The 27,051-nt window shown below is 56.8% G+C and overlaps 2 protein-coding genes across 5 annotated transcripts in view; one reads left to right on the top strand and one right to left on the bottom strand.

The window, feature by feature from the left end:
* The window catches only part of KIAA0513 (KIAA0513 ortholog), a 63,198-nt gene extending 52,095 nt beyond the window's left edge, over positions 1-11,103 (top strand). For 2 of the 4 annotated variants that reach the window (XM_037040261.1, XM_037040263.1), the window contains 4 exons: positions 573-602; positions 4,021-4,101; positions 4,572-4,666; positions 5,734-11,103. In XM_037040261.1, the coding sequence (XP_036896156.1) occupies positions 573-602; positions 4,021-4,101; positions 4,572-4,666; positions 5,734-5,783 (256 nt within the window). In that variant the 3' untranslated portion in view covers positions 5,784-11,103. The remainder of the gene's footprint in view (positions 1-572; positions 603-4,020; positions 4,102-4,571; positions 4,667-5,733) is intronic. The other 2 variants (XM_037040262.1, XM_037040264.1) reach the window with 2 other exon arrangements.
* A 680-nt stretch (positions 11,104-11,783) lies between these two features.
* On the bottom strand, positions 11,784-24,369 carry CIBAR2 (CBY1 interacting BAR domain containing 2). The gene is given in 11 exon segments (XM_037040265.1): positions 11,784-12,650; positions 13,506-13,972; positions 13,975-14,056; positions 14,866-14,967; positions 16,478-16,591; positions 19,186-19,290; positions 20,083-20,088; positions 20,202-20,303; positions 20,391-20,459; positions 22,144-22,378; positions 24,233-24,369. Coding segments are annotated over 10 exon segments (1,098 nt in total). The 5' UTR covers positions 24,253-24,369; the 3' UTR covers positions 11,784-12,650; positions 13,506-13,709.
* Between the last annotated feature and the right edge of the window lie 2,682 nt (positions 24,370-27,051).

Raw genomic sequence — 27,051 nt, 5'->3', positions numbered from 1 at the left:
GGGACTTTGAACCCTCTGAACCTGTCCTCAGTAACAAAGTGAATTCCCTCTTCCCCAGCACTGGGAGACCTCTTAGCCTTCCTTTGTCCCTGGCAGGAGAAAGAGCACATCCTGCTGTTCAAGTCGTCGGTCCACTAGCACGGGGTGGGGGGGGGGAGTGTCAAATGAAATCTTCCTGCTTGGGTGGCAACCAACCCCAAGGGGAGCGGAGCAAGAGGGCCTGCCTGTAGCCCCAGCAGTCGGCTGTGACTGGGTTCCAGGGAGGCAGAGGGAGCACGTGGTGGGAGGGAGCACTGACACCCTTCCCAAGGACACTAGAGAGAACTCTACACTCGGCCGGGAAAGGAGACGGAAAGAAATGCTTAGGTGCTCGTGGGTGAATGGGGTCCCTCTTGTGGCTCAGCTCTCAAGCTCCTAGGAGACAGATTTGCCTCGATACCCTGTCTCGCTCTGTCCCTCTCTGTTTCTGCCTGTAATAACCCTCCTTCTTTCGCTTGTTCTCTTTTTCCATCCACATATCTTGCATGACTTTGACATGTTCCTCTGTTGACCTGTTTCTGCTGCCGCTCCAGAGGGGATGCTGGAGAGGAGGAGAAGAAGAGGTGTGTGTCCACGTGACTTTGTTCATGTTACAGTGCTGGGGTCCCCTCCAGGGCCACCCCAGGGTGGGGGGGGGCCAGAGCCCAGACCCAGGTGCCACTCAGTGCTGGCGGCCAGCAGCGAGGGTGTCCCTGGGAAGCAAGCTCAGTGCTGGGACAGGCTGGTGATCGGTGAGACCTCTCCAGGGACAGAACACCCCAAAATAGGGAACAAATAAGGCACCCCAATCTCCCAGAGGGCCCGGGGGGAGTTCAGAGAGGAGAAAGCAGTGAAGTGCAGAAAGTCGGCTCCAACTTTGAGCAAATCAAGCTCTCCTGGGCCACTCGGGCCCCTTCCAGGCAGACATCAAAGCCACCCTGCCGCTTTGCTTGTCACCCGGAGTGCTGGCTTGGCGGTGTGGGCGGCCGCAGATGGCTTGCCTCTCTGCAGCCGCACAGCCAGTGATGTGCGGAGGTCTGCCAGACCCTCGCCCACCACAGCGGGTTTGGGAGTCACAGAGAGCTGGCAGCTGCTCTCTCCCAGCCTAACGGGGAGCCTGTATGAGTGAGGGGCGCCCAGAGAGAAAGGCCTAGACCAGGGCTGTGTCCTGGCAGTGGGGTCTGACCCTCACTGTTTGAGTTTTGTATTGGTTGGACATCTTCTGTAATCTATTTTTAGAGTAAAAGTCCTACCTATTCAAAATATCGTTTCTGATACAATGATTGCCCCCATGAAAATTTCCTAAAACATGTTTCCATTAATCAGTGATGTCTTTTTAGTGCTTATTGTTTTATGAGAAATTTTGTTTTTTTTTAAAGATTTTATTTATTTTTATAGAGACTGGAAGGGAGAGAGAAAGAGAGGAAGAGAAACATCAGTGTGTGGTTGCCTTGTGTGCACCTCCTACTGGGGACCTGGCCCAAAACCCAGGCATGTGCTCTGACTGGGAATTGAACCGGCGACCCTTTGGTTTGCAGGCCAGCTCTCAGTCCACTGAGCCAAACCAGCCAGGGTGGAAATCTTGTTTCTTACGCAGTCTTACTAAGGCTCTAAAGGAGCACTTAGGCATAAGCAATACCTCCTTTCTTAGAAGCCCCTTGAGTTTCTACAGTCTCTTGGGGAAAGGTGATTAGCCAGCCTTCCTGGAGTAACGCTTCTTAGCGTCACTGACGGTGCCCCAGCACTGTGGCCTCCCAGCTGGTCAGGGCTGAGCCCGAGAGTGGAGGCCAGCCTCTGGGCCTCCTGGGTCTTCTCAGCAGAGCGGATGTGGTCTGACCGAGCACGTCTCGGACCTGCCCCCTCGACACCCAAACTTGCCCCAGGTCCGACCCAGAAGAGCAGCAGGTGTTGCTCCGAGATTGGGGGCGGAGGGTTGGTGACTCCAGGGCAGCTTCACACCGCCGTTGTTTCTCCTCGTTGGCAGTGTGGTCAGTGTCCGCTCTGTTCTCAGAGGGGAGACACCTCCATTCCAGAAGCCTGCCTGTTCTTTTTTATCCTCACGCAAGGGTATGTTTTTATTGACTTTAGAGAGGGGGGCAGTGGGGGAGAGAGAGAGAAACATTGACTGGTTGCCTCTTGCACACGCCCTGACCAGGGATGGAACCCGCCCCCTTTCAGTGCACGGGATGACGCTCCAACCAACTGAGCCACCCGACCTGGACAGGCTTCCCACCGTTCAGGCTGTGGGTCTCATCTGGATACCCACTGCAGCAGCCTAGACACACGTTCTGCCCCTTGTGAGTTTTAGACCTTGACTGGTATTGGGTGATGGACTCCGTTTAAAGGAGTTGATTTGATTGTCTGCTACCTGATTGACTGACTGCTAATGAATGACCTTCCACCTCTTTCTTCAGAGGTTAGATTAAAGGTCCCCGTTTGACCCCTGGTCACATTGAGAAGAACCGCCCTCTTACCTGGGCCAGGTGCAGTCAGGGCTGCTGCGCCGCGTGGCTCCATGGGGTCTGGGCTGTGTCAGGTGCAGCCTGCACACCTGCGCACAGTGGGCCTGGAGGTAGTATGGGGGCCTCTGTGCCAGGGCGACCCTAAGGGTGGCCACTAAGGATAGGTGGGATTAGTGTAGGAGCTGCGGGCATAATTCTGGGTGTCTCCACGGGTGTCCCGTCGTCAGCACTAGCAGACAGGAGGCTGCCCTTCTCGCTTCTGTGGTGCCCTTGATGTCCTGAGCCCTCCCACTAAGCTGCAGCAGCAGCAGGGGGTCCCGGGGCCAGGAGGCGGGGCAGGGAGGTGTTGGTGTTCTTGGTTCTGTTTCTCTTCCTCCGGCTTCTCCATTATCCCAACCCCTCGTCCCTCATCCTGCCTCCTCTCTCCCTCTTCGATCTTTCTCCTGATCTTGCGTTAGGTTCATCATGCAGCGTTTAATTCGTAAGAGAAACAGGCTAAAGACTCCTCCTCACCATTTGCATCTGCTGCAAGTAGCACACATCTCAGAAAGGCACAAGGGACACGGGGGTGAAGGAGCGCAGGGTGGGATGGCCACCCACCCGCTGGGGACAAGGAGAGGGGGAGACAGACCATTGCAGTGAGCTGATGGGGACAGCTTCCGTGCAGGCACACAGAATTAACCTCACTCAAAAGAACACCCCCCCTCCCCAGGTCCTGTGCTCAATAGTGCTTCCCCACAGTAAAGGGGCAGGTGGCCCTGTTCTCAGTCCCACCCACAAGGCCACACTGACTGTGTCCCTTTCTTGTGGGACCTTCACACTTTGTGTTGGAGGCTTTGTGCCATCTTCATGGGGGCACAGGTCACGGCTCATTGGGCCCATGGGGAGAACATGACTTTAGTCCCCGCGCTCTGGGAGGCGAGTGGAGAGTCAGCGTCGGCTGTGAGAGAGCCAAGGGGAGGAAGCGACGGCCCAAGCTGCCTGACCGGGCTGTGTGGGCAAAGGGCCCTTCCCACTGCCCTGCTCCCTGTGGCTGTCACCTGCAGCGGGCCATTCCCTCTCCAGCAAGCCAGGACTGCCAAAGCCAGCGAGGCCTGGGGACATAGCTTGCGCCTGAGAGCCTCCTCTCGGTGGTCCGGACGTCCACCCCATGGGTGGCACACAGGATTCTTTCCTCTGCAGGTCTCTCTGTCCGTAAAGTGGGGCCCTGACCTCCCGTCCTCGACCTGTAGAGAAGGGCAGGGGACCCTCATCCCCTAGAGAACGTCCTGGCAACCACTAAGCACACGTCCTCTCCAGGGGGAGGAAGGGCGTGAGCTCCTGGATCTCCTCACCCGAGATGGGTGTGTGAACAAGTGTGTGCGGGCCCCCAGGCAGAGTGTTGGGGCCCTGGTGGGCTCCGTGTAAGAGCCACAAACACTCCTGCGGGAGGAAGGCCGTGCTCAGGGACCACTGACACCTGTAGGTCAGAGCAGGGCGTGCACACGGCTGGGGCCGCAGCAGCACTCTGAACACCCTGTCCTGTCACCTGTGCTTGCAGGGAGAAGTGGTGCCACATGACCCAGGAGGAGCGTGACGACAGCCTCCGCTTCAACGAGAACATCACCTTCGGGCAGCTGGGGTAAGAGCACTGGGGGCCGAAGCCCCACCCTCATGACCTGGAGGACATGGGGGGCCAAACCCATGTCTTCCTGACACCAGGGCACCCCCCAGAAAGAGAAAGCAGGGCAGAGGCGCTGACACTGACACCTAGACCCAGCGAGGACACTCCTACCTCACAATGTCACGCATCTGTTGTCACATGGTGTCGCTACAACTGTAAAGTCTTAAACAGCTCGAGCATATGATTCATTACATTTGGCCTGGATTCCAGTTCCTAATCCGTCTGCCTCCAGTGCCCACACCTGGGAGCGGGCAGTTTCACAGTGAGCAGTGCGGGCTGCCTGACGAAGCAATGGTTTATTTTTAACTTCTGTCTGACAATTCCAGGCAGGCCGCACGTCGGGCTTCCAGGACAGAAGGGCCCAGGGCCCAGTCCCCTCTCTCCAGGGAGGCAGGAGGGCGCTAGCTCACGGGTGTTTTTCCCCCCAGCACGTTCACTCACAACATGCTGGCCTTCGGGCTGAACAGGAAGCTGTGCAACGACTTCCTGAAGAAGCAGGCCGTGATCGGCAACCTGGATGAAGGTGAGCCGCAGCCAGGGGCGGCAGGGCTGGCGGGTTAGGGACAAGCACTCCACAGGCCAGAACTTCCCCTCCGCTCAAGGGCTGTCTCTATTCTAATGAGATATGACATGAAGCTCTCTGGTTAGGTCACTCCTCCCCTGATTCTGTCTGCTTAAAGGCACGAGAGGCTTCTCATGCTGTTTGGAAATCTATTTCTGCCGAGAAGGACTTGCCGGGGTCGGGGGAGCTTGCCAGCTCAGGGGCACTGGTCAGGGACGAAGGTAAAGATGGAACTTGGAGCTTCGACTCTGAACTTGAAAATGGTCAAAAGCCCCATGATTTCCCTCTTCTTTCAAATGACCACCACATGGTCCCCTTTGTTTCTCCAACTACACTGCTGTGACAGGGTGGGGGTGGTGGGGAGGGCAGAAAGGGGGGTTTTGAGGTTTATCAGAGTTTCTGGCTTCTGTAACAAAAGGGGACACGTTGCCGATGCAACCCCCCTAACCTACAACAGGACCCGCCTTTGTGCATTGTCCCACCCACTACAAACAGCATCTCTTCAAGGTCCCCAGACTTCCACTTGAGTGTACATTTGGGTTGACCGATATTTAAAAACAAAAACCAAAAACTGTGTCTTGCATCAAAGCAAAGGAGCTACAAAAGAGTAGCCTCGGGAGGCGGGAGGTGGGAGAGTGTCCGCCACACCAGCAGAGCTCGACACTGTCCCCTCCCCCGCCACGTGGCCCCCATGCCATCTGCTGGAGCCTGGCCCTGCTCCCGGGACACAGCCCCTGTGACCGCACAGTGCCTTCCGCCCACTCTGGGAGGGCCTGGGGGCCGTCCTCTGTAGTATTGTTTCTGTAGGCAGGGGCTCCCCCTTTCCAAGGAGCCCACTTCCAGGCTCACATTCGTGCCTGACATGTAGCATGCGGGGGCCGGGGCTCTGGGTCACCTCACACCTCCCAAGGCCCGCGCCCACTGCCCCTGATGTGGCCCTGGCTTGTCCCTGCCCAGTGAGAAGAGCAGGCCCTGCCTGTCTGCGCCGCCATCTTTCCTCTCCAAAGTAACACCCGTCTCTCTTCCAGAGCAATACAAGCTGCTGAGCGACCACATCGAGCAGATGGCCACTGAGTAGGCCATGGGGGTCGCCCAAGGCATTCCTCAGGAGGACTGAGGGTCCACACCGCTCTCCTGGGCCAGCGACTGGCCGCCGCCCCACCCGATGACCTTGCATGACGTCGGCAGCACCCAGAGCCGCTCCACACTGCCCCAGAACTAGCGGTTAGAAGACTCCAGTGGCCCGTTCTCCCTGCCTTCCCTCTGCCTATGTCTACTGCCCCTTTCACGTGCCAAAGTGTCCCTGGGATTAGGTGGCTGAAATGAGGTGGCCATCCATACCTGCTAGTATCAGAACCTGGAAGAAAAGGAAGGAGGCCAGGGCAGGCATGGGGCAGTGAATGCCCGTAACCCCCTGCAGGAGAGAGGGCGAGGTGCACGTGGGAACGTAGATAAGGGCAGCGGAGAGCCAGCGCACACCCGTGACACGGGACATCTCTGATGACAATCTGAGACCCCCCACTTCAGGCTTGGGACAGGGTGGACTCCCACAGTCAGGGCTCCCACAGGGCAGAGGGGTGGAAGCCCTCTCCGTGTTGGTCCATGGCCAAGGCTGGCTTTACCCTGGCTCCCCACTCTGTGTGACAGGAGCCAGAGTCACAGGCACCTTGGGGAAGAGAGAGACGCCTCCCGCTTTAGGGAAAGAGAGGGCCTGGCCACAGGCAGTGCTGGGGCGCACCCCATGGGAGAGCACTGAGCTGTCCCTGTCACACCAGCTGAGATGTTCCTGGTCAGCCACCACTTCTTTCTGCCGCAGAGGAAGTCCTGGCCCTCGCTCCCTGGGAGCAGCGTCAGGCTGTCTGTCCCAGGAAACAGCACAGAAAAGAGGTTTCTTCAGTAGCTGTGAGACCACCGCCCTTTCTAAAAGCAAACAGTGCTGCTCTTTATTTCAGAAAAGACAGGGAAATCTGTGTTGGTTTTCCAGACAGCAGGGCACAGGCAGCTCCTGGCGCCTGTGCGAGGCCCTGTAGTGGAGCGGCTTCGGGGCTTCGGGCCCTCCGCCCCAGCAGCCTCCTGGCGGCACTTTTGTCTTCTGCAGCCTGAGACCTTTGGAGCTCTTTCCCGCAGACTCTGCTGATACCCCCTCATCTCAGTCTGGCGCCTGGCAAGCACGGCTCTTCTCCCTGAGTTCGTGTCAGGCCCAGCAGACCAGCCCAAGGAGGCTGAAGTCTGACCTGCATGCATTCAGCATGCTGGCTCCTGCAGTGTGAATATTTCAGCCTGGCCCCCTCTGCCTCCCGCCCATCACCCTGGGGGACTGACCTTGAAATAGGCTCATGGGCTCCCTCTCTGTCCTCCTGTGCTGTTTTCCCTACTACCTCCTCCGACTCGAAATCACGTTACATTCCCATCTGCTGGGGCACAGCAAATACATGCCTGGTGGTACCCAGCCAGTGCTCAAAGGGATTCCCTGGTGAGTTGCCTCCCTGGAATGTTCCAGAGAAGAGCAGCTGTTGGTTGAGCCACTGAACACACGTCTGGATGACCCTCAGAGAGGCGCCATCAGGCATGGCACAGTCTAAGCATGTGCTGTGAATCGTCACCAGCCCAAAGAGCTGGGGGGTGGGGCTTGAGAAACCGGCTCAGTTTTGATGACCAGGTATGTGTGTATGTATGACATCAACCTCTCTGGTGATGTCACTAAACAGAGCACAGCTGTGTTGCTGGTCTGCTTGCCGTGTGCAGGGACAGGTCATGCAGGCTGGAGTGTCTCCACCCCCAGCCCCGCTGTTGGGCCCAGCGATGGTGCATGTCTCTACCGAATACATTTCGGAGCAATGACATTAAATTAGTGGGTGTGGGGGCTCCTCCGCCTCCAATGCCTTCTTCAGGAAATGCATCCCCCCAAATATTCAGCCATGACCCCTGGATGTGCTGCTGCGCTCCGCTCCCCACCCCCTCTGTAACATCAGAGCCACACTGAGTGGCTAGTTCAAGGCCCCACAGGGCTGCATGGGGCCCCCCTTTAGCTTGCCCTCACTGGCTTTATTAGTCACTTCTTAGTAGTTAGTTGAAATGCATTAAGACTTAAAGGTTCCCAAAAGACTCATCCTGTGCGGATGAGGAATTTGTGCGGAAGTTTTGACTCGGTCTGATTTTGGGAGGAAGAAGAGTGGGTTTGGAGACTTTCCGGGGGCGCTGGAGGGCCGGGGCAGGGGCACACAGCCTTTGGAAGGAAGTGCAGCCTCGACTTCTTTGGGCTTTTCCAAGCACGTTACCTTCACAAATGATCTGGAGACTTTTTTTATTTTTTATCAATAGGCCTCTTGAAATAGCAGCTGAAGGAGGAAGCAAGGGTTGCTTTGGTTCTGCCCCTCCTACCCTGCCCCCCACTCCTTGTCCTCATAGATCTAGCTCCTCAGAGTGGGTGAGTCAGCCTCAGGGGTGCTGCCTGTCACGCTTAGCCCCACAAGGGGGCGCTGGCAGAGACGCTGACAGTGGGCCCCCCTTGGTGTGACTAGTGCCGAGGGGGGTCACAGGCTGCTCTGTCTCCTGTTGGCAGCTGCCTGTGGCCAATCATTTCACCTCCAAATGCCTCTGGCCAGTGTCACCTGGAGTAGTGGAGGCTGGCAGCTTGCCTCGCTGGCATTTCGTCTCTCCCCTCCGGGGCCTGGCCAGGGCAGACCTGAGGGGCTCTGGTGGTGGGCAGACATGAGACACACTCTCAGAGGTCCCAGTATGAGGAGCTGTCTCAGCCCAGTGTGTACACGGGACACTTTGGCCGAAGAGAGCTCTGGTAGCCTGTCCTGTAAACTCAGGAGCCTTCCGTGCAGTAGGGAGAGCTTCAGGTGGTACCCGAGGAGCGTATTTCCAGTCCCAGCAGGTGGGGTGTCCCAAGCCGGGAGCGTCGAAGGCCTGTCAGTAGCTGTAGTGTTTCAGGTTTTCTGCTGGGTGTCCCTCAGGGCTACACGAACCCCAGTGAGCCAGAGGACAAGTGTCCCGAGTAACAAGCCCCCTGCTTAGCAAACAGGAGGGTGTGGAAATGCGGCCGTCCTCATTTCCAACCTTTGTGAGAGTTTCAGCAATACTGATGGAGCAGGGCCAGAGTAGTGTTGGGACTGCATCTGTCTCTGCGCACACATGGGGTTAACCACAGGGTGCAGAGCCTCCTTCTGATATTACAAGTTATTTGTGCAGTGAAGTGGAGTCGACTGTGATTGTCCTATTGCCAAAAGAAAAAAAAGTGGGCCCAGGAGCTCTCAAATTACCAGAAGGACTAGAAAAGGAGTCTGCCCCCTGAGTTCCATGCCCAAATGAAAACCCGGGGTGTCCAGGGTGACCCGGCCAGCCCTTGTGGGTGTAGGATGGAGGCCAGGGCATGCGGGTCCTGTCTGACCTCCCCACACCCAGTGAGACCGCAGGGTCAGTGTCGTGGTGGGAAGGCGGCCGCTCGGGGTTTGCTCTCCCTCGGGCTGTTTTATGAGGGTTCACTTGTCACCGGGGTGCTGGTGCTCCAGCCACCTGAGGTGAGGGGGACAGCATTCACTCCACAGAGAAGTTTGCCACGGGCTCTGTCCAACCCAGGAACTGGAGTTGAGGCCGCCAGCTGCAAACCTGGCCCTCCTGGGCATTACTGTACCCTAACCTTTGGCTTTGTAATGAGGGAGGATCCAGGTAGGGCCACTGTTAGGTCCGCTTGATTACCAAATTACCTAGACTTTAAGACAGCTGTGCAGTAGGGGCCGAGTCCTTTGCCCAGAGCTGTGGGAGCTTGGGAAGAAGGCAGGAGGGCTGGGGGCCCAGCCCCAAGCTCAGGGGATGGGTGCCTCGAGCCCCTCACGCCCCACCCCGCCTGGTGGTCTCAGGCTGCTCTCTTCTCAGCTTCCTCCACTGCAGACCCTCTGCTCCCCGGGTTCTTCTCGCTTCCACCCCCACCCAGCCTTTTGTTCTCCTGAACCATTGCCCGCACAACTCTGCTTTCCCACAGGTCAGGTGTTCCTTTTTATGATTCTTGGGGATGAGGTTAACTTGAAAAGCTTTCAGCCGAGTGTCATGGTGAAGGGCAGTTTTACGGGCCGGAAGTGGCCCAAATGGACTATTGTGCACGTTCAGACCCCAGATGGGACCAGTGTGTCCTTATCCCCACATGTCCAGGAGCAGGAACGTGTTGGTTCTCCAGATGACAAATGAATGAATCATCTCCAGATCGTTCATGTCCAGCCAATAAAGTCAAGGCTATGACCAAGGCAGGTTTTCGAGGGCCTCATTCTGGGCCTGGGTCTCCCTTGTCCCTCTGGGCCCAGGCGTCTCGGACTCCTCAAGAGGAATGGAAAGAGCATCCCCAGGGGCCGGCCTGCTTTGTCTCCTGGGAACCTCATGTTAGCCTGTGTCCCCACTTGGCCCGCTGGCTGGGTCCCCAGGACTCAAGGGGGCTGTGCTGCCGGTGCCCGGTTCTTGGTTACTGTGGAAACTCATCATTTGTAGGAGCAAGAGAGCCCTATGGTCCGGCTTTGCCCTTTCTGTCACTCACAGACTCACAGCCCTCTGAGGACACCTGCCATGGCAGAGAACCGGTCCTGGCTTACCCCGCAGACTCAGGCTTTGACAAGGCCCAGTCAGACGGGCCCCCCACCCGCCGCCCCCTGGAGCTCCTCTGAGCTGCACATGCCTGGGGTTGCACTTAACTGGAAAGGGGGCTCCTGCTGGTAACCCTCCTTTGCCCTGAGGGTTGGTCCCGGGGTGCAGCTGCGCCTGCTCCCTCCTTGGCCCTGGGTGGCGTGGCAGCGTGTCGTGGGAAGAGAACGGGGGGGCTCTGCGGGCACTGGCTCCACGGCAGCCCCGACATGGGGGTGGGGGTGTCTGGGCGTCTGTCCTGGAGACTGCCAGGCTTCGGTGCCCCTGCCCACAAGGTCATGGGCAAGCCTGGGGCTGTCCCTTCCCACGGATGCCTTGAGAAAGACAAGCCAGACATTGGAACACTAGAAAATGCCAGAAATTCAAACGACAGACACGGGTCCCCTTAAGCTATGGAAATGTGTTAGAACACGGTCGGCCGTCTGGTTAGAGACGGTGACTCCCGCGGGGGCTTGGCGGGGGTTGGCACATGTGCACCCCGTGTTCTCTCTCACCCCCAGTGTCCCAGACCTGCACCCGCCCTCCAGACAGCGCCCGCAGGGGAGTGCCGAGGTGCAGGGCTCTCGTGTGTCACAGTTACACAACTCTGGGTCCCCGTGGGTGATGCTCTGCAGGCTGCATTTTAAGGCTGAGAAAGTTTCAAGGTTGGGCATCCCAGAACAGTGCTAAAACCAAGCACTGTTCCTTCCTGCAGAGAAAGAAATTGTCTATATATTGCACCTCCAATTGTCAGAAGGTGGAAACTGAAATAAATTATCTTTAAAAGAAAAAGTCTAATTGTTGACCTCACATACCTGCGAGGACTTTTTATGGAATTTTCACTCTTAGTGACAGCAGTGGCTTTTTCTGGGGACAAATGGGTGTTTTCACCATCTAAGGGGAGCCTTTGGGTCCTGTCCAGATGCCTGTGTCTCATGGGAAATGCCAAGGAAAGCAGCATCCCTCCGATTGATATAGCCCGGACTTTGGCACTTGGGGGTATGTCTCAGTGAGCGGAGTGGCCCACCCTGGGCTGGACCTCAGCCCAGGGCCTCCAGGATGCTCAAAGCCCCTCCAGCCGGAATCCTAATCCTGCTTTTCCCCTGAGCCCAAGCTGCTCACCTGCATTTGGAGGCTTGGGGGACCGTGAGTGGGAACTGATCACAGCTCCCAGCTAATGCAGACAGGATGCCTTTGTGGGTCCTTTCCAACTGGGTTTACAGATACATTCTGTGAAATAGCTGGGCTTTCTGTCTTTCTGACTGTGGGAAGTCGGTGCTGTGGCCCGTTCTGATGCCCGGGCCTAAACAGATGCAGGTGGTGAAGCTGAGCGGCAGTAAAGGGCCTGGGGAATGAATTCTCGGTGCCAAAGCCTGAAGCAGCGGACTCCGCTTGAGGGGCCCCACAGTGTCTGACTTGGGCTGGGGTATGCACCCTGCGCTCCGTGGGGTGGGGGCCCACCTCCACGTTCCCTGCTCTCCCACCCAGTCTTGAGGGCCCCACCCCTTCCTGACCAAACGTGGAGGGACAGCCCGATGCCCTCGGCTCAGACGTCACATCTGACACTTCCCCAGGTGCTAGGAGGATCTCACCAGCAGTGGCCTAGGGCCAGATTCAGAGGCCACTCCAGGGAAGGGGAAGGACCCTTCTAATGGGGCACAGAACCCTGCAGAGCAGTGGGTTCCTTCTTCCAGGCCTGTTCCTTCTTCCCCATAGCCGGCCAGGTTGTTTGATCCTGTACAACGGGAAGGAAACCACCACCCATCTTAGAAGACCCCTCTGAGAATCCAACACAGTACATGCAGACACGCTTCACAAGTGGCGGAGCCGTGCTTATCACTGTCCCACCCATTCCCTCATTTTCCTGATGAGGACTAAACCCAGGGAGGTGACCCCGTAGAAAGGGTCCTACCACTGAAGACGAAAGAAGAAGAGCCAAAGTTTAATTTGACAGGAACAAATTTATACGTGTTCCCAATTCACACATTAAATATAAAAAAATGTAAACAATGAAGCTTCCAAATGGTGTTACTTTGCAAGTTGCAACCTTGTATCTCCGACTCGGTGGAAGCGCAGCACAGCACCGGCACTTCCGGAGCACAAGTGAGGCTCTCTGCTCAGACCCACGCCGGGCGCTCCTGTCTGCGCCTGCCGCCAGGCCCCTCCTGCCACAGTGCCAGGAGGGCTCCGTCCCTCTAAAGAGGCATCTCCCCTCTTCCATATTTGGGGCGAGGGTCTTGCTCATTCATGAAGCCATTTTCGGATGTCGTGAGTTCTCTCTTCTCCCACATTCAGCCGTGTGCGCAGATTGCTCGGGAGCAGCGGGGCGAGTCTGCTCAGTGATGAGGGGGGACAAAGCAAGGGATGCGCAGGGAGGAAGACCATCCAGCCCAGTGTGGCTCAGAGAGACCGGAAAGTCATGCTGCTTCAGTCCCTGCCCAGCCAACCTCCTACCTCCTACCTCCTGGGGCCCAAAAGGGAGAAGTTAGACATTTTGTTGCCACTGTCCAAGTGACCCCCAGTGAGAAGGAAGGCATTTAGGCAACCGTCCAACTTAGAACAGTCAGTCTCTGGGTGTGTTGGGGCCAGAGGGGATGGGGAGAGGCCCCTTGCGTAGTCAACTTACACTTAATGAGCATCTACTATGTGATGGGGACCATCAGGCTCCAGGACCACCACACGAATAAGCAGCGTTATTTTCCCAGAAACTCTCACTGGGGTTGGGGCACAGCTGAGGTTTTAAAGAAGTGCATTTATATGTGAGTGCACACATACATGTTTATAGTATGAAGTATGAGATAAAACATAGTCAAAATATGACTCTATGTAATATATACTTTATGAAAGTTACTTTATAAGTTATCTATTATGTAGGAAATATAGAATGCTTTAGTTATTTTTGGAATGTCTTCTAGGGTAGAATCAGGGTGGGCTTCCCTAAGGAGGTACCATGGAGCTGGAGTTGGGGTAATAAAGTCAGAGTGGTGGGGATGTTAATCCTGCAATGATACAAGGAAAGTCTGTGTTCCCCACTTTGCTGATGAGAAAACCATGAACCCATCCACTTTACCTGCATCACCCCTCCACTTCCCCAGACTTCCGTGATGTCCCCAGGCCCGAGGTCACCCCTACACACCATGTTCACATGTTATAGGATGAACCATGTTCCCCCCCCCAAAAAACTTACATGTTGAAGTCCTGACTCCCAGGGCCTCAGAATGTGCCTTATTTGGAAATAGACTCTCCTTTGTCATTAGTTAGGATGCGGTCACGCGGGATAGGACAAGTCCTTCTTCAGCGGGACTGGTGTCCTTCCAGAAGGAGGGACATTGGACCCTGACACACACACAGTTTAAACGCCGAGTCCCCAGTCCTGGGTGGGAAGTGAAAGTCAGTACGAGTCAGGCTGGAATGCAGCCACATTTATTGGACACCCGTTACGCACCAGGCACGCACTAGGCGCGGGGAACCCCAGAGCAACCTGGGAGGCGAGTAAGATCGTCCCTGTTGTACAGAAGAGAAAACTGAAGCTCAGAGAACACGTAACTCGCTGAGGGTACACGACAGGGTCCCCCAGGCATCCAGGGTTGGCCCCTAGTCTTCTGATCGGGGCGCTCTGGTCCCGCTGGTGGGGCGCCTGCCCCATCCCCCGATGCCCTCCTCTGGGTCGTCCTCTGCAGAGTCGTCCTCACTCACCTCCTCTTCTTTTCTCCGGCTCTGGATGGCACTCCGAGCACTCTAAATCATCATCACCATCGTCACCATCACAGCAACAGCATGAATGATGATAACACAGCCACAGTGCCGAGCGTTTTCTAAGTGCTCTGTGTACATTTGTTCACCGAACACCACGACCCCACGAAGGGGGTACTGTTATTAGCCTCACTGTGCAGGTGAGGAATGTAAGGCACAGAGAGGTTAAGAAACTTTCTGAAAGTCACTCAGCTTGGTAGCAGTGGGTTTGGAGTCAGTCACCCTGGCGGGGGCAATACTTCCTCCACTGCCTTCATAGAGAACCATTCAGGAAGCCGAGAGACACCTCCTCCCCCCTCCCCCCTCCATACACTGTGGGACGAGCTTCTCCCTCCGCCCTCGCCCACTGGGTGACTGAGCGTACCCTATTGCTACTCAGTTAAACACTAAGAGGTTTCCCTGCACAAATATAAATGTGCCTGATCAGGAACCCAGGCCTCGCTGGGTTCCTGAGATTATATGTAGTATATGTGCCATGTGACTTTCCTAAGTGGCTAACTTCCGAAACCCACTGAGGGCGGGCTGGGGTGGGCTGAGGAGCCAGAAGAGGACTATCCAGAGCCCTCACTACTCAAGCGCACATTACTGTGTCATGCCTCTAGGGGGAGCTCAGGACACAGGGCAGCTGCACCACTGGATGCCACGGTTTATTGATTCCTCTTCTAGGCAAGTCCAGGTCAGATTCACTGGCCAAGCCTCCTTCCCAGTCTCCTTTCAAACCCATGTTCTCAGATGACCTCCCCCGAGTCATTTCACTTTGTCACAGGTGTAAGAGCTCCATCCTCAGTACTCACCTGGCCAGGGAGAGACCACGGAACAGCTGCAGAGCGGGTGGTATCCGTGAGCAGCCGGGCATCATGACGCCCATAAACGCCACGCATCTTGGCTCTAAAATCCTGCAGTGGAGAGACTCAGGCGGGTTAGAGCCAACCAGGAAACAAAGACAGGGGTGGGGGTGGAAAGATGGCGGTGGACACAGTTCACACGGCCTGAGCCCCGACCTATCCAGGAACCTCCCCTTCATTCTCCTACAAGATCTGCCATGGCCCGGTGAGTGGGCACCCCCTCCTGTTCTACGGATGGAGAAACTGAGGCCCACAGAGGCTGGGTGATGCATCCAGAGTCACATGGGAAAATCAGAGATCCTTCTCACCACAGAAGGGACATCACCGAGATGGGCTGATGCCAGGAAGCCCATTGGAGCTACACATTCTTTGACACGCCTCCCATTAGGAGCTGAAATATAATCCTGCTCCCCTTGAGTGTGGCTTCAGTGACTCACTTCTAAGAATAGAATGCAGCAGAAGTGACACTGCGTTACTTCTAAGGTTAGGTCACAAAAGGTGATATGGTTTCCTTCTGGCTCTGAGCAGGGGTGGAGGCCTGCTCCTAGGCCAACCGCGATGTTGTGAGGAGACCTGTACCACGTGGAGAGGTCACGGGCAGGTATTCAGAGGCCCAGACAGGGAGGACTGTGTGTGTGTGTGTGTGTGTGTGTGTGGCCCCTGCAGTTGTCCAGGGCCCTGTGCTCAGAAGGAACCTGCTGTCGCAGTCTTGAAATGTTTATCATTGTTGAACAGACAGCCCACATTTTCACTCTGCCCTGAGCTCTGCAGATCATTGGGCATGTCCCGCACCCATACCCATAGCCAGGCAGGAGAGAGGGAGCCTTGGGAAGGGACCCAGCCCCAGCGACTGACTGTTCCAACACTGATGAAAGACCAGGGGAGGGCCACCCAGCCGAGCTCACCAACCCCAGAACCACAAAAGGCCACCACAAGTGACTGCTGTTCTGCCCCACGGGGTGCGGCGCGGTGTGCACAGGTCACTCAGACCGCAAGTGCTAGGTCTTCCTCAGTCCAGGGGGGTAAGGAGAACCTCATGAACACCCAAAAGATGGCAAGCATCAGCCTGGAGAGACTGTTAGTCATTGTTGATTCATTGCTCGTTTTTTAAACACCCACTGACGGAGGACACGTTGATATTCCAGAGAGGGAGAGTGTTTGGAAATCCTCACCTCTAGGTTTGGCACAAGGGGCAGGTGCTTTGAATCAGTGGTCGGGCGGGGGTGGGGGCGGGGCGCGCAGGGGGGCGCGCAGGGGGGCGGGGTGGAGATGCGGACGGAGCTCAAGCGGCTCATTGGCCCCTGGGGGCGGGCGGAGGAGGCGGGCGGGAAGCAGGAGCTCAGGCCAGCTTCCGAGCTCCTGCGTTCCTACAGGTCCTCGAGTCCAAGGTGGGGGAACGCTGTTGGGCGGTGGGGGACCCCTGTTTTAAACAGGTCATCGGAATGAGTCTGTCAAATTATAAAATGACAAACTGTTGCCAACGAAAAGCGCTTCTATCAGGAGAGAGCCCCAGTCGAACGCAGCCCAGGCCGCCGAGCAGAGCCTGGTGTCTGTCACTCACCTCCAGGTCCCTCTCCAGGTCGCAGCTCTCCAGGGTCTGGAAGGCGCTGGAGTACACCTCCACCGCTTTGGCGTGGAACGCCAGCTCGACAGTCACAAAGTCCGAAAACATCTTCTGTGGGGAGAGACGTGCGAGTCACGTGAGCAACGCTGCCCCAAGGAGAGTCCTGGGGCCACCTCCCACGTGGGCCATCGGGGGTGAGAGGGGTAGTCGTCCTTTTGGGGACAGGCTCTAGGCCAATGTTATTTTTAATTAGTTTGATTGAACAGATAACACATTCCCGTTAGAAAGCTGCTCCACACAGGGATTGTTCCAAAAATGCAGAGGACTCGTTTCTCAGCGAGGACTTTCTGAGGGGCGCCCCTTCCTCAGCTCTGTCCCTGGGGACTCGCCACTCAGCCTCTGCGCCTCTCATTTCAAGGACAGGTGTTTGCAGGCTGATGGCTTCAAACCTTCAGTCTCTGCCACTGGTGGGCTCTGAGTGGGTCTTCCAGGAGCGGGCGGGGAGCTACTGGTAGATGTCGCCCAGCCCAGAGGCCCCACAACCTGACGAGTTAGCTCATTAAAAGAGAATTAGATGCTGGCTTCCCTTGATCAGATGGTTCAATTCGGCTCAGTAAGCTCGTATAGAGTTACCACTGCCCCTTGGGCTTTAGCAGAGGCTCCTACTGTGTGCTGGGCCTGAGAGGAGACTCCTACTGTGTGTCAGGCCCCAGCGGAGGCTCCTTTGTGTTCAGGGCCCTAGCAGGACACAGGCTTGGTACCAGGGGAGGAGCCTGCGGTTTAGAAACACACTGATTCAGGTAACATGGAAAGCACCTGGGGGAGGCAGGCTGGACGAAGCCTGTGAGGCAGCCTGGGAGAAGAACGAGGAGAGGGTCCCAAGGTAGATGGAAATACCTGCCTCCTGGCATGGGGCCTGGGAAAGGACATCCTCTCCAGCCTCAGTTTATTCATCTGCACCACAGGGACAGAGAGAATCAGCTCTCAGCCTGTGCTTCCTGCATGGGCCCAGCCCCACCCAGGAGCTGGCCAGAAACACCAGTTCTCTCACCCACCAAGACCCATGGAATGGAAATCCAGGACAGGCCTGTCGCTCAGAGCCCTCCAGGTGACTTCAGATGCACGCTCAGGTACGAGGACTCCTGGATGGAAGCATTACTTACATTCTTTCTTAGGGGCTGGAGAGCTCTTTGGGAATACAATCCTTTTATTAGAGGTGCGACCAAAAACCGATAGGGTGGTAATCACCGTTTTGAGTTCTGGGTTTTTGTCACTTAAAATTTGGAGGGCTAACATTTTTAGGAGGAGGCTTGGTTAAGTGTCTGCTACAAGCTTGACCCCAGCAGTTTAAAGAACTGCAGCTTCTTCTGGCCCTGATGGTGGAGGGAGGCTGAGACCGTGTGCTCTCGCGAGCACCCCACAGCGCCCCACTTTCAGGCCGCAGGCATCAGGTGCTTAATACTCGTCAGCTGGTGGCTTTACGGCCTGCGTGCAACCTGGATGCTCAAGTACCAATTACCACTGTTTGCTCACTTGTGCATCTGTTCATGTATTCACTTCCCAAATATTTACTGAGCATCCCTAAGTGCCAGGCCCTGGCCCAGGTGCCCAGGACCCAGAAGGTGACAAGATAGGCAGGGTCTGCCCTGCGGACGCGCAGCAGGAGGTGGGCCTGGAACAGGCAACACTGCGCCCCACTCTGCACTCCCCACTGAATGACACGCCGCCTGGTGGGGGCCTGTGGCAGAGAGGGGTGTCAGCTGTGTGAGGACAGGGGCCTCGCTTGGCTGGTGTCCCCGGCCTCAGGCATAGCACCTCCCACATAGAAGGTATAGACTGAACCTTTGTTAGATTAACGAGTAAATTAAAGATATAAGTAACCTGTCGCACTTGGCTAAGTGCCCCAGAGGGAGCAGAGAAGAGTGTACTAATTATGGGGCTGAACCAGTCTGGGGGGCCAGGTGACTTTCCTTGAGACAGGAGAACCTTCCTAGCAGAGGACTCAGCTTTCCAAGGGGCTTGGTGCCCTTGAGCTTGGAGTAGTAGAGGGTCTATGAGGAGGCCGGGGCTTCCAGAGCCTTGGAGAGGGTGTTGGCCTTTATCCTTGGAACGAGGGGAACCACAGGAGGGTGTTAAACCTAGGAGTGACGGGGCGGAACTGCCTTTGGTGAGATCCTTGAGGCTGCCATTTGGAAAATGGACTAGAGCAGGAATGTCCACTGGGCACAGGGAGCTGTGTGACCAGCTTGTCCTTTAAGGCCCTGATGCCCTCCTATAAGAGCTGGGATCTGGGTTCCGGGTCCTGGGTCGCACTGGGGCGGCATCCGGGTGGAAGAAGGAAGGCACCTGTGCATTTAGAGCTTCATGGAGAAGAGGAGGAAGTTGGGGCAAGTCCTCTGCGTCCTTGTGTGGAAGGAGAGGGGGCTGGGAGGGCTGGCTCTGCCACGTTCTCCTGTTCGGCAGCTGGGCCTGGGTGGGGAGGGGCAGGCCAGCTGGGAGCGACAGCTGCCCCGAGCAGCCAGCCTCCTGCCCCCTCGGCCAGGATTAGGCTGGGATTAACTGTGCTGGGAGCCGAGGGGGCAAACACACACACACACACACACACACACACACACATACACGTGGACACTCTTACACCGGTACACACGCATGCAAGCACAAACAAGGCAGCCCTCGGTACTCCCAACACAGGCAGCCACCCCTACCCGCAGGTCCTTCAGCTTCTGCTTCTGGAAGGCGTCTACCGTCTCCTCCAGCTGGTGGGTGGTGCGGCCGGTGTCCCCCGAGGCCTTCTGCACACTCGTCTCTGCCTGCCCCAGGGTAGAAAATGTAGCGGTAGTTCCACTCTGGACCATTCTCTGGCTCCTCGTCCTGCTGGCAGGCCAGCTCTCCTGCCCCCTGTGGTCTCTTGCCAGTTCGGTCATCAAAGAAATGGCTGAGTAGGGCCACGGCCGAAGGGGCAGGCGCTGCGTGGGCCTGTTCGCTACCTCTGTGACCTCATGCAAGTCACTTAACCTCTGTGAGCCTCAGTTTTCTCGCCTGTAAACAGGGGACAATGATGAGACCTATTTTGCAAAGTTGAAAGAAGCAAGCAATGGGCACCCCCTGAGTTATCACTGTAACAGATGCTCTCCTTTCAACAATAACTAATTCCTGCCTGTGGAACATTCTCAAGTTCATGAACCAATTCCTTGGTTCCTGTGGGCGACATCTATGTGAGCTGACTTTACACGGGCACAACGGAACCTGGACTTTAGAGTCAGGTGCCCTCAGCTGAGTTCGGGGTTTGCCCCTTTAGCTTCCTTGAGACCTTGGGCAAGTCCCCTTTCTTAGCCTGGGTTTCCTCATCTAGAAGTGCCAAGCTGGTGCGAGCATTAAACAGGTAGCCTGAGAAGGGGAGTGATTGCTGACCTGCTGGTTAGTGTCCATGTGGGGCAGAACCCAAGCCTCCTGTCCTCCAGCTGTGCGCCCCTCCGCCCCCGACTTCCCTGCCCTGAGCCTAGCACATACCTTCCCAGGGAAAAGCTCACCGCACTGTTTTGTGAGAGCTTTCATTACCTGTGTGCAATTCTACCTTCCCCAGACAGACAGGTGACCCTCACCTGGGACTGAGGGAGGTGCTGTTAAGGAGCCAGGTTAACCAGAAGCTTCCACCAGAGGGCGCCTCTGACCCACAGTCACCCTGGCCCAGCGGTCCCAGCCCAACTCCAGGGAAGGATACGATGGTTTGCCTATCCCAAGGCGACTTCTGCCTCAGTTTCTCCAGCTTTTCCAGCTGTTTGATCTCGTTATTCCGGACGCGTTTGAATTTCTTGATCTCGGCCTAAAGAAGGAGGAGGGCTCTTTCCTGGGGCTCCAGCACGGGCAGCCACAGACACGGCCCACCCGGCAGTACAGCGCCCTCGCTCACCCGCGTGTGCTTTATCTGCGCCCCGTAGAGTTTCAGGGGGTTGACCACCTTGACCTCCAGCCTCTCGACCTGGGGAAACACAGGCATGCAGAGAATCGGAGTGGAGAGAGGCAGGGGGCGCCCGGAGACCACAGGGCCTCCAGCCTGCATTTCCAGTGTTGTCAGCAGGCGCAGAGCTGCAAGGCTGGGCCGTGTGGGGCAGGGAGTGCGGACGCCCTCCCTCACCCTCAGGGTCGGAAGCACCCGCCTGGGCAACACACTTCATCTTACTGGGCTTCGGGTTCTCGCCTGTGAAATGGGTATAATGACTGTACTCGTCCTGAGGCAGCAACTGTACACTGTTGCTGTTTTAGTTCTCCTGACTGGCTAGGGATCTCACTTGGGAGGCTACGGAAACCCACTCAGAACACAGGACAGCCTGGGATTCAGAGCTGACTGTGCGTGCAGCCCCCACGCGGCAGCGGCAGCAAGGGGGACGCCTCGCACTCTGGCCCCAGTGCCTACGAGCCAAGCCTAATCCTACCAGGCGCTTTAATAAACGGTGTCAGTATAGTAATACCAATCACAATTAAAGCTGATGCTAAGCACTTACCCCATGCCCAGCATCGTTCGGAATCAAGAAGTGTCACCCTGGAGCAGGCCTGGGGTGCCCCCCGAGGGTTCCTGAAAACCCTGATTGCCAGGTGCCACCCCAGAGATTCTGACTCAGCAGGTCCAGGGTGTGGCCCGAGAACCTGCATTTCTAACAAGACAAGCTTCCAGGTGAGGCGATGCCTCGAGGATGGGCGCCCTGAACATCTGGCTCATTAGGTCGCCAGCCCCTTCCTTCTCCTCAGGGAGGCTTGTGACCCTTGTGGGGTAAACACAAATCTTTAAAAAAAAAAATTCCCTGGTGCTAACAAGGAAAGGGACTTTATCTACCTTTTCCCGAAAACACTTCTTTTAGAAAATCTGTCCTTGTGAATTTAGTCTCCATCCTCTGAGATGTAGCTAAACCTTTTTAGAAGCTAACAAAGCCCCCTGGGGTTTGACGCCCCAGGATGGGCAGTCCTGTCTTTCCGAAATGCAAACGCGCAGGAAGACACCCGGGGAACCTGCCGCCCCAGGCCGTAACGCCCTGCTGCTGTGGAAATGCGAGGAGCTTTACTCCCCCTTCGGAGAAAGACCATTAGCTGAGCCAGGTGGCCACCCGACCACCAGGAGGAACTAGGAGGTCCTGTGTGACAAATGGTACCGAGTCCCCTCCTGGAAGCCATCATCCCTGTGCGTGTGAGGGGTTCTCAGTGCCTGGCTGTCCCAGGGTGAGGTTCTGTCTGTCTGTCTGTCTGTCCATCACTAACCAGGTCTCCTGTGACGCTCACGAGTTCTGGTTCAATGCTCATTTAGTAGAAAAGCTGTTTTGTTCTTTTCTACAACCACGGAGAGTTTTCTGGGCTGGCAGGAGGTTTTTCTTTTTAATTATTTTCTTAACACACTGCAGTCTCCTTGGCCCAGCCCCCAGAGTGTCTGTCCCTTCTCCAGGCCCCCTGGGCCCCTGGAATGTGCCTCCTGCCTGGGGTGCAGGGGGCCCCCAGCAGCAAGCACTGCCATCTGCTGCTTGTCTGATGCCAAAAGCCTCCCGCTCTCAGTCCTACAAATGAAGGTGCGACCCCCCCCACACACACACACCCAACGAGATGTCTGTTGGCTGTGGCCCTGAAGGGCCTCCCCAGCCTTCTGAAACTGGCATGGGCCTCGGTTTCACACTACTCACCTGGGCCTGCCGGTAATCCTGCACTTTGGCCAGGTCCTCGGCAAGGTCCCTGAGGGTGGCCCGCATCTCGGGGCCCTCCAAGCTGGCGAAGGCGATGAGCTGCAGGACGAGCCGGTCGGCCGAGTCCCGCAGCCGGGCTGTCTTCCGGGTGTAGGCAGCCAGCAGCGAGCACAACTGGCCGAAGGACTTCTCGGCGTTGGTCACCACGCTCTCCATCATCCGCACCTGGCTGTCCCTGAGGAGGTGGGGGCCTGAGGGGGTGTCTGGGCAGTGGCATGGGGCTCACCACCCCCATCTCCTTCCTCCTGGGTGGCGAGCGCTATGGCAGGCATCTGGTCCCTGGGACAACGCTCAAGGTCAGGTGCCAGCCCAATGGAGGCAGGTGTCGGAGACCCACTGGGTCACAGAGCTGGCCAGTGGCCAGCAGGGAAGCCCCCGCGGGGCTGTCTCCAAACCTGCCTTCTCCTTCCCTAGCCCTTTAGAGGGGCCCCTGCCTCCCTGGCAGAGTTCATCTGCATTCCCTCGCCTTTCCCCCTGAAATTCCCCCTTTTCTTTCTTTTCCTCAAGCTGTTGAAATTTTCCTCCTGCTCTGAACCCTGAAGGACTTTCTGAGAGGCCAGTTTTAGGTCGACAGAAAACCCAGAGGAAAGTACAGGGAGTTCCCCCATGCCCTCTGGCCAGCACACCCTTTCCCATTAGTTACATCTTGCATCACTGGAGAACGTTTGTTACAAAAGATGAGCCAACAGTGATGCATTATTAACTAAAACCCTGGTTTACGTTAGGGTTCCTGGTTTACACGGTGTTGCATGCTCCCTGTGTTTTGACAAATGCACACTGCCTGTGTCCACCATCACAGCGTCCATGACAGTAGGTCCCCTGCCCTGAAAGGCCTGTGCTCCACTCATCCCCTCCCTCCCCCTCCCTCCCCCTCCCTCCCCCCTCCCCCTCCCTCCCCCAGCCCGAAGCTTTAGCTTCTCCTCCTTGGATGTCACTGATCACTTCCTGTCACGCTTGGTTTCTCTCACCCTCCAGCCTTGGGGTGGGAGTTCTCTGTGCTTCCGGGCAGGTGTTCGGTGAGAGTGTGCGGAATGAGCGAGCTGAATCCAGTCTGCTCCGAACAGCCTTGGGCACTCACCTCCCTCCTGGGCCTCTTCTCCAGCTCCATGAGCCCCTGTCTCCAGGGAAACGCTGCCTCTCTCCAGAACACCGAAGTCCCCAGTGCAACCCTCCAATCACATCCCCAAAGCTGGAAACCCAGAGGAGGGCCCTCCGTCCCCCTTTCAACAACCCTGACTCACGCACCACTTCGCCGGTTGTGAAACACTCTGCCTGCACTTCGCTAGAAGAAAAGCGCTATCACTAGCACTGTTTTAACACGAGTCAGCTGAGGCCCAGAGAAGGGAAGCACCTTGCTGGAGGTCACACAGCTGCCGGGTGCATCAGCTGTTACCGGGGAGGCCCAGGCCCCTCCGTCAGAACCACCTGAGGTGCAAGTTAAGCATGTGGTTTCCCAGGCCCCCCGGCCCAGACTGGTGAACCAGAACCCCTGGAGAGAGGCCCTGGGGGCTGCATTGTCTTAAAAAGTGCATCAGGTGATTCAGAGACACCCTGGAGTTTGGACCCTCAGAGGGGCCAGGCCTGGGAACACCAGCCTAAGTGGCCAGCAGGTCATGCGAGAGCAGTGACAGAACCAGGCCAGAGAGTGGGGTTGGGACAGTTCCACAGAAGAGGTGATGCCTGGTGGGGCTGTGAGGTGTGAAGGGGGTTTCCAGGTGGGGGTGAGGGAGGGAAGTTGGGGACGGACCCTGTGAACCTGGCTGCCCGAGAGCTATGGGCAGTAACACCGGGGAGGCCAATAAAGACCATATTCTGGAAGCCCCTGTGGTCTTGAGTCCTGTCTCCCCGGACCTCGAGGTGGGCGAGGTGTTGGAGAAAGCTCACTCTCCACCCCCACCTCCCCCACTCCTTCCTGGCCAAGCAATGCCAGTTGCCCCATCTGCCTTGGTGCGTGGGGCCCGAAAACCTGGCCTACCCCTCCCTCCCACCCAGCCGGGGCCAGCACCAGCACCAGCACAAGGCCACCTACCTACAGAGAACTGTGTTCATGGTGACCAGAGGCGCCAGCTGTCCTGGTCCTGGGGAACGAGGACAGGGCCCTAGGGGTTCCGCTGGCCCCTGAGAAGCAGGGCAGGGCTGAGCGCAGCTGTGTGGTCCTGGCTCAAGAGACGCTGCCACCTGGTTGCTGGGCAACATGGAAACTCCTGCTGTCCTGGGAGGAGACTCTGCTAGCTGCCTGGCAACCCCTCCCCAAGCCAGCTTACCCCAGTGGGTTAGGGGGCCTGCCCAGCCTGGCCTGCTCAGGGGAGCCCCACAGAGGCCCCCACTCTCCCCTTTAAGGTGGAGGTTCTTATGGAACAGGGCAGTGGGTCCCCAGGAGGTCGCAGGGAATTGGATTTAGGGCAGCTCACCTGGGTCTCAGCCCTGGACCTGGCTGTGTTTGTGGGTCCTATGTGCTGACCCCTCTTCCTTCGAGGAGGCCACCAGGCCTCCCCCAGGGGTCTGGGCAGGGCAGGCAGGGTCCTAGGAGACCTGGTCACTCAGGACGGGTGTGTGGAAAAGCACAGAGCAAATCTGGGCGTCTCGAGCCTTGTAGCTGAATGGAGGGACGGGGCATCTGCCCAAGGACAACTTAAACGTTCTCATCATTCATTGGTTTTTCCCTTATTATATACACTACCTCCTCATTGTTAGAAAAGTAAGAAAACAGAGATAACCCAGAACCAGAAAAAAAAAGCACAAATAAAACCGTATGAAGTACAAAGCATTTTACTAATTGCACATTCCCTTGTATCTACACTTTACCTGGAGAAAAGAAATAAGAAACTAATAACCACAACAACAGTAAGAAATTGGGCGGGAAGAGGGGGAGGCGCTGGGACGCACTCCGAGGCTTTCGTAATGAAGAGCCTCACACACACACACACACACACACACACACACACACATGTATATATATAAAAGCAAGGATTTTAGAGTTGGCTAAACACAGGTTCAAACCCCAGCCCCCAGCCCTGCTAGGTCACCTTGAGCACGTGACCTGACCTCCCTGAGTGTCAGTCTTCTGTCCTGGTCCTGTCAGTGGGATTTTGGCCACACCCACTTGTCTCTTTGTTAGGAGGACTAACCTGGCCTGAGGGTTGAACGGCAGGGCAGGGCCCAGATGGTGCTGTCTTCCCTTCCCCATTGGCTAGGGGTGCCGGGACCCCTGGTGGCTGGTCCCGGGCGCCCCACCTCCCTGTGCCATTGCCAGACCCCCCCCCCCACTTCTCTGCACCTGGTGCTCCTGCAGGCGCAGGGGCGCAGGTACCGATAAAGTACAGACACAACTCAGCCTCTCTCTGCAGTCCTCACTTCGTCTGGACTGCGCCGTCCCAGCTTCCCGCCCAACTCCCCGCCCTCCCACTGACTCCCCACACTGGCTCTGACCTCTGACCCCTGAGGCTCTGCTCGTCCTTCCACGGCCCTTCCTGTGTGTGGAGGGGAGGCCTGTGTCTCTGCTCTGAGCAGCACAGCTGTCCCTGTCCCAGGGCAGATCCCTCTTGCATTCTCAGCTCCACCACTCTCGGGGGCTGGGCTGCGTTGAAAGTGTCCCCAAAATGTATAGCCCCCGTGACCTCAGTAAGTGGCCTTCTTTGGAGACAGGGTCTTTGCGGATGTGAGTGGCTGAGCTGAGTCATACTGAGTGGGGGGTGCTGTAGTCCAATGACATTCCACACCTGGGGCAGAGGCTGGGGGGTGTGGCCACAAGCCAAGAAAAGCCCAGGATGGTCAGCCACACCAGAGTGGGGAGAGGCAGGAAGGATCCTCCCCTGGTGCCCTTAGAGGGGGTGTGGCCCTGCTGACACTTCTGCTGGGAACTCCTGGCCTCCAGGACTGGGAGAGGATATGTCACCATCGTTGTAAGCCCCCAGTTTGGGGCAGTTTGTTGTGGCAGCCCCAGGACGCGCACGCAGGGTGCGAGGCCAGCAGGCCACCACATGGCCCGCAGCATTTGTCACCCTCCCGCAGGCCAGGCTGATCCGCACAGCTTCTGCCACACCCCCCCATGTCACACCTGGCCCTCTCCTCTCCGTCTGAGACCTCCCTCTTCCTGTGCCACAGCTCCGCCCACACGCCACAAACACTGCGCTTCCTCTCATCATTCTTGCAAAGGCAGCTCCTGGAGAAAAAGGACTGGATCTTGTACTTTTAAACATTTTTTTAAAGATTTATTTATTTACATTTAGAGGGGAAAGGACAGAGAAACAGAGGGAGAGAAACATTGATTGGCTGTCTCTCACATTCCCCCAACCAGGGGCCTGGCACACAGCCCAGGCATGGGCCCTGACTGGGAATCGAACCAGCGGCCTTCCGGTTTGCAGGTGGACACCCAACCTACTGAGCCACAGCAGTCAATGCTGGGCCTTGTACTTTTGATTATCCCCTTGGTTGGTTAGTTCCCTCACACACAGCCTCCCTGAGTCTCTCCTGTGTCACATGACAGGAAGCGCCCACAAGAGGAGGAGAACACAGGGCACCCTCCTGCTGGGGGTCCCCGGCCCCCACCCTGGCAACCCTTCAGGAGCACCCCCACTTCTCTCCATTCCCACAGGCTCCTTCTGGCACCTTCAACAAGAGCCACTTCCCCTTTTATGGAGAAATTCTCCCCAACTGATTTTCTTATGCCTCCTCCTCTCTGTACCCCTTCTTTTCTTTCTTTTTTAAAGATTTTATTTATTTTTAGAGAGAGGGGAAGGGAGGGGAAAAAGAGAGGCAGAGAAAGAAACCCCATGTCAATGTGTGGTTGCCTCTTGTGTGCCCCCTACTGGAGACCTGGCCTGTAACCCAGGCATGTGCCCTGACTGG

Source organism: Sturnira hondurensis, unplaced genomic scaffold (assembly GCF_014824575.4).
Source record: "Sturnira hondurensis isolate 20B ecotype Veracruz unplaced genomic scaffold, ASM1482457v3 Scaffold0002597, whole genome shotgun sequence".
Lineage (NCBI taxonomy): Eukaryota > Metazoa > Chordata > Mammalia > Chiroptera > Phyllostomidae > Sturnira > Sturnira hondurensis.
Note: the sequence above shows the minus strand (reverse complement) of the source record. Positions and strands in the feature narration are given on the sequence as shown.